Source organism: Manacus vitellinus, unplaced genomic scaffold (assembly GCF_001715985.3).
Source record: "Manacus vitellinus isolate BGI_N305 unplaced genomic scaffold, ASM171598v3 ctg7180002430059_pilon, whole genome shotgun sequence".
Classification (NCBI taxonomy): Eukaryota; Metazoa; Chordata; class Aves; order Passeriformes; family Pipridae; genus Manacus; species Manacus vitellinus.
Window position 1 is genome coordinate 22,056 of NW_021938303.1, and position 6,751 is coordinate 28,806.

General features: G+C 54.9%; 1 protein-coding gene across 1 annotated transcript; it reads left to right on the forward strand.

Annotated features, from left to right (window-relative positions):
* Nucleotides 1-5,532: 5,532 nt before the first annotated feature.
* LOC115307123 (olfactory receptor 14J1-like) lies at nt 5,533-6,524 on the forward strand. The gene is given in 2 exon segments (XM_029957904.1): nt 5,533-6,460; nt 6,463-6,524. Coding segments are annotated over 2 exon segments (969 nt in total). The 5' UTR covers nt 5,533-5,553.
* The last annotated feature ends 227 nt before the right edge of the window (nt 6,525-6,751 follow it).

Below are 6,751 nucleotides of genomic sequence, written 5' to 3' on the forward strand. Positions count from 1 at the left end.
TCAGAGCTCAGAGCCCCATCCAATCTTGCTGTGAACACTTCCAGGGATGGGGCAGCCAGAACTTCTCTGAGCAACCTGTGCCAGGATCTCACTACCATCACAGTCCAGAAATTCTTCCTAATATCCCATCTAACCCTGCCCTTTCTCAGTGTGAAGCCATTCCCCTTGTCCTGTCACTCCAGGCCCTTCTCCAAAGTCTCTCTCCATCTTTCTGGTTGGCTCCCTTCAGGCACTGCAAGGCCACAATTAGGTCACCCCAAAGCCTTCTCTTTTCCAGTCTTAACAATCCTAATTCTCTCAGCCTTTCCTCACAGCAGAGTTGCTCCATCCCTCTGATCCCTTTGATGGTCCCCTCTGGACTCGCTCCAACAGGTCCATGTCCTTCCTGTGCTGGAGCCCAGAGCTGGAGGCAGCTCTGCAGGGGTGACAACATTACAGCCCTGTGTGTTCCAACAAGGACACTGTGGAACCTCCTGGAGTAAAGGGGCCATTGTAACACTGTAGGGCTTTCTGGAGCCAAAGGAGCCCTGGGACACTGGGCAATCTCATGGAACCAAGGGAGCATTGTGACAATGTGAAAACTCATGGAATTAAGAGGCCATCGTGATACTGCTAGGCCTCATGGAACCAAAGGAACCCTGGGACACTGTGGAACCTCATGGAACCAAGGGTTCATTGTGCCATGAAGGGCCTCTTGGAACCAAGGGAGCCCTGAGACATTTCGGGCCCTCATAGAATCAAGGGGCCATTGTGACACGGAGGAACCTTGGGGACTCAAAGGCCACTGTGACACTGCAGGGCCAATGGAACCAAAGGAAGCCTGGGACAATGTGGAACCACATGGAATTACTAGACCTGTGACACTGCAGGGCCTCATGGAACGAAAGGAACCCTGAGATTTTTCAGAAGCTCATGGAATCAGAGGGTCACTGTGACACTGAAGAGCCTCATGGAGACAAAGGGACCCTGGGACACTGTGGACCTCAAGAAATCAAGGGCCCATATTGGCACTGTGGAACCTCAGGGAATCAAGGAGACATTCTTACACTGCAGGGTATTATTGAGTCTAAGTGACCATTGTGACACTGTGGAACCTGATGGAGTCAAGGGGCCTTTGTGACATGTGGGGCCTCATGGAACCAAAGGATTCCTGGGACATTGTGGAATCTCATGGAACCAAGGGCCACTGTGATATGTGGGGCCTCCTAGAACCAAAGGAGTCCTGAGACATTTTACAAACTCATGGAATCAAGGGTCCATTATCACACTGCAGAGCCTTACGAAGCCAAATGGACCCTGAGACTCTGCGGAACCTCATGGAATCCAGTGGCCATTCCCACACTGTAAAACCTCATGGATACTCTCAGGTTCCCATTATTAAAAGACGCTTCTGCCCAAATTCAGCTGCAAAGGAGACCATGTACCAAAGTCAGCAGTCCAGCTTTGATTTAACAGTAAATAGGAGGGAGAGAGAGAGAAAGGGAGAGAGAGAGAAAGAAATAGAGAGAGAGAGAAGGGGGTGGTGGGAAGCCAGTGAGAGAGAGACAGAGATGAAGTAAATGTATCACACCATGGAGATCCCTGAGGCTCCCGCTGGTCCTTCTTCACCCTGCTCTGCTCGGTGGAGGGTCCCCAAGTTGTGCTTCTGGGCTATCACTTTTATACAGCCCAAGCCCTGGGTATTCAGGGGGGTAGATGCTGTTCCCACAGCTTGGGCTGGCACATCTACAAGGACTTGCTTCCTTTCCCACACCTTGCCATGGTGGGAGTTTTGCCCGGTGTGCTTCCAGTCTGCAGGTGGGAATCTTTGTCTGGATGGGTTCCCCAGACCTGCCTTACCAGCCCTGGCTTCCTGTTGGGGCTGTCTGCTCTTTCCCACAGTCTGCACAGTGCAATTCTGGCCTGGGGGCTACTTCCAAAGCTTCACCTCCCTTTTGGCCTTGGAATTAAAGGCCTTCCTGTTTGCCACCAGTGCTTATGTGTTGTGGTGCCTTATGGGATTTTCCTGCTTTGACAGTGTTTTGAGACAGTTCATTGTGCCCTTCAAGTCCTTCCATGTGCACACACACACCACTCTCACCAGTGTCTGGCCCTCCAAAGAACACAAGCCCTGATGATTTGTAGCTCCCACTCCAGTGGTTGGCACTTGGAGCTCCCTCCGTACCCAGAGCTCAGAGCTCCCTTGTGCCAGAAAGTTTAAAGAGATTGTGCCTCATTCTGCCAAGACAACCCTGGGAAAAAAGTGTCCCTCTGTGTTTCCTGGGATAAGAGCACTCTATTGTCATCTTCCAAAACCTTGGAGAGGTCCCAGAGACCCCTCAGGAAGGAATTTGGGGCCTCAAGCACATGACCTGTATATAGAGGCTGAGGACTCAGGGGTCAGGGGTGTGAAGATTGAGGACAGTAGAGGAGCAGCCTGAGAGGTCTGGAAGGGGGGTGTGAGAGCTGGTGGAGCTTTTCTTCCTGTCAGAAAACAGCCTAAGAAAGAACTAGTGCCACCAAGGGCAGCTGGGGGGGCCTAGACTGGTGACAAGAAGTCAGAAATTTCCCTCTGAGGTCAGTGTTGTGGTGCAATATGTCACAAAGAAGGAGTCTGGATGAGCCCAAGGCTTTGTGTGTGCAGGAAGAGCCAGGGAGGACGCAGAGATGTCAGTGCAGGAAGGTGCCAGCCAGGTGGGGCAGCCGGGGGGATGACGACAGCCTGCAGGGAAAGGGGCAGGGCATGGACACCGTAGGACAGCCTGGGCTGGAGAGGAGACAGGGATGGGGAGAAGCTGAAAGGCCCTGACAGAGCCACCTTCTGCAGGCCTTTGGCCAGGGCTGCTGTCTGTGCCCCTGATGCCAGGAGGAGGGGAGTGCCCCTTGCAGCCCTGGGGCCTCATGGCCTCCTTGTCCCTGCTCAGCAGCCTGGCAGGTGCCACCCCATGGGCCTGCCCTTGGCATTGCACATCCCACATCCCAGTGCCCCAGGAAGAGCCCTGAGGAATGAGGCAGGGACAGCATCTGCCTTCCCAGGGGCTGGGGGTCAGGGCTTGGTCCTCTGGATTAAGGAAACAAGTCAAGGTTTGTTCAGCATCAGAGCCACCTTTCCCTTGCTTGTCCATCCTTGTCATCACTGTCTGCACTTTTCTGCTCTAACTGGAACCTGGGGACACGTTCTCAGTTGTGCCCCTCAGTGAGATTCATTAGCACTACAAGAAATTTTGTGTTTGAATCTCACTTTGACTTCTTGGAAAGTTGTTTGAACTTCCTCTCAGGGACTGAGTCTCATGTAAACAATGACAAATCCCCTGGAGGGTCATGAAATGCCTGGGGCTGTTGCTGTGCTGCTGAGCTGGGCTGGGCTCCTGGCACACAGGGAGCTCCTGGCAATCAAGAAGAGCTTCAAAGAGACAGCTCTGCTGGTGAGCAGCTCCTCTGCACAGCCCAGCAGGGCTGAGGGCACTGCCTGCAGCACCAAGGGGAAGGGAACGAGGCAGGAAAAGGTTGAAGGGAATCAGGATTGGAAAGACAGTGAGCTGAACCTTCAGTGGGGGAGAGATTTTCACAGCCTCTCCATGGTAAGTCTGTGCACACAGGACAATGTTGCTTGTGTGCCTGGAGGAATCTGCCAAAGCTGGCACATCCCACAGCCTGGAGGATCTTTTAGGAGGACTCCCACAGTTTCTCTGTTGCAGAGGAGCAGGAGGAGCTCCAGGGCAGGGCTTCTTTGTGGCACCATCAGAGGGACAGGGCAGGACAGCTCCTTCCAGGGACAGATGCAGGGTGTGAATGGGGGGTGCAGCCAGGAATGCCCAGGGCTGTCCTGCAGAGCAGGGTCCTGCAGCCCAGAGGGCTCTTTGCCAGGGCAGGGGATCTGTCACTGCTGGGGTCACCTCTCACTCTTCCTGGGGAGCTCCCACAGCACTGTGGAGTGAAGCTGTGGGTGGAAGGAGTGACTCTTGGCAGGGCAGGACAGGTTTCTTCTGCTGTTGAGAGGGTGCTGGTTGGGCAAGGGCTGCTCGGAGCTCCAGCTCATGGCCAGGTCATTTTGATGCAACTTTTCATGAGCACCTTCAGGGTCAGACTTTCCTGCTTGAGTCTCTGCTTTCATCAATCTGTGCTTCTACTTTTCTTTCAAGCTGGTAGGAATGGAAACTCAGCTGGACAGTTAAGAGCAGGGGCTGAGACTCTTAAACCATCTTGCTGATGTTTTCTGAGAACCTCAGCCAGTGCCCTCACCCCCCATCAGCCTCCAGATCCAGCCAGCAGCATCTTCCCACTGTCCCCAGGCTTGGGCTGAGCTCTTCTTTAATCCCTGCACAGCCTGAGCAGCTGCAGGGCTGAGCTGTGCATTCAGGGGCTGGGCTGGGCTCTGGGAGCACTGGAAGGAAGGGACCACAGGGCTCAAGGACCAGCTCCCAGCTGGGGCAGCTCCAGGCAGCAGAGACATGGGCGGGGAGGGAGGGAATGCTGAGGGCAGCCCTGCTGCAGGGCAGATGTGGCACCTCCCGGCCCTGCCCTGCAGTGCAGAGCCCTTCCCTGAGCAGCACAGCTCTTGTGTCCCCTCCCAGCCAGCACAGCCCTCAGCCCGGGGGCTCTGGGCCCTCAGGCACCTCCTGGGCAGGCAGAGCAGCAGGAGGGATGGAGGGCATCTCTGCTGCCCTGTGCCCATTTGCTGCTGAGCAGGGCCTGAGGGGACTGTCCTGCACTGGGGCTGCCTGGGAGGGGCTGTGCAGGGCTGGGAAGGGAAAGCCTTTCCTCAGGGCCCAGCTGTCTCTCTCCTTGCCTTGCTCAGGTGCTCCTGCTATTGCTGACAGGCTCTCTGGGAATGGCAGGTTGAGCTGCAGAGTCAGGCCCAGCCCCTGGGGCTCCTCCTGTGCAGGGCTGAGCACAGCAAGGAGCTGTCCCAGCTCTCTGTGTCCCGGGGGCTCTGGGCTCTGGGAGGCTGGAAATGAGATGACTGTCCCTGACTTTGGGAAAGGGGGAGCCAATTTCTCTGCCATGGGTCCCTCTGCTCTCCAGGGGAACACAGGAGTATAACTTTGAGCTGTGTCTCAGAAAGGTGCCAGTGCAGGGCAGCTGGGCACAGGACAGAGGGACAGAACAGCTCCCCTCACTCTGCACTGGGCCTCAGACAATCCTCCTGCCTCACAGGCCTCTCTGTTCTCCCAGAGTGCAGCAGAATCTCTCCCTCTGCCTTCTACCATCCCCCTGCCTGCACCCTGGCAGTGCTGTTGCTGACAAGCTGCTGTGCCTTAGGAGCAGATTCTTTGTCAAAGTTCACCTCCCAGGACTGGCCCTGCCCTCACTGTTCTCGTGCCCTGACTGGGGGAAGCAGGGCTGACTGCCCAGTGTCCTGCAGGCTGAGGTCCTGCTGCTCACAGAGCACTTGGCCAGCAGCAATCAGGGCTCCAGCAACCACGGGGAAGGAAGGTCACCTGGACATGGTCAAAGGGGAAGTGTTGAGGAGCAGGGATGGGCCTCTGAGAACGGGCTTTTCCCAGAGAAGTCTGCCCTGCACAGTCACTGTCCTTTCCTCCTTGAACAGGTCCCCATGTCCAGAGGCAGCAAATGTCCAACAGCAGCTCCATCCCCCAGTTCCTCCTCCTGGCATTCACAGACAGGCGGGAGCTGCAGCTCCTGCACTTCTGGCTCTTCCTGGCCATCTCCCTGGCTGCCCTCCTGGCCAATGGCCTCATCCTCAGCGCCGTAGCCTGTGACCACCACCTGCACACCCCCATGGGCTTCTTCCTGCTCAACCTCTCCCTCACAGACCTGGGCTGCATCTGCACCACTGTCCCCAAAGCCATGCACAATTCCCTCTGGGACACCACAACCATCTCCTACATGGGATGTGCTGCACAGCTCTTTTTCTTTGTATTCTTCCTTGGAGCGGAGTTTTCCCTCCTCACCATCATGTGCTACGACCGCTACGTTGCCATCTGCAAACCCCTGCACTACGGGACCCTCCTGGGCAGCAGAGCTTGTGCCCACATGGCAGCAGCTGCCTGGGCCACTGGCTTTCTCAATGCTCTGCTGCACACAGCCAATACATTTTCCCTGCCCCTGTGCCAGGGCAATGCCCTGGACCAGTTCTTCTGTGAAATCCCACACATCCTCAAGCTCTCCTGCTCACACTCTTACATCAGGGAACTCGGGCTTCTCTTGTTTTCCATCTCTTTAGTATTTGGTTGTTTCATTTTCATTGTTTTCTCCTATGTGCAGATCTTCAGGGCTGTGCTGAGGATCCCCTCTCAGCAGGGACGGCACAAAGCCTTTTCCACATGTCTCCCTCACCTGGCTGTGGTCTCCCTCTTTGTCGGCACTGTCATGTTTGCCTACCTGAAGCCCCCCTCCATCTCCTCTCCATCTCTGGATCTGGCCCTGTCAGTTCTGTACTCGGTGGTGCCTCCAGCACTGAACCCCCTCATCTACAGCCTGAGGAACCAGGACCTCAAGGATGCCATAAGGGAAATGATGACTGGATGTTTTTCAGAAGCAAAAAACTGCATCTTTTCTTCTGCAGAACACACATTGTGTAACATATTTTGGGCTCAGCCTGCTTTCTAAAACTTTTGATAGTGTTTGGGGTGGGGGGCTTTCCTGTTTTTTCCCTCTGTTCATGTCATTAACACTGAAATTTTATTCTTCATCCCATATAATTCACTCTCTACCTCTTTTTTTGACCCACAAAATACACTAATCAGGAATCATGCTTTGTGTGCATTTAAACAAAATAAAAGTTTGTGCAGCAAGGTATTTGTCAAAC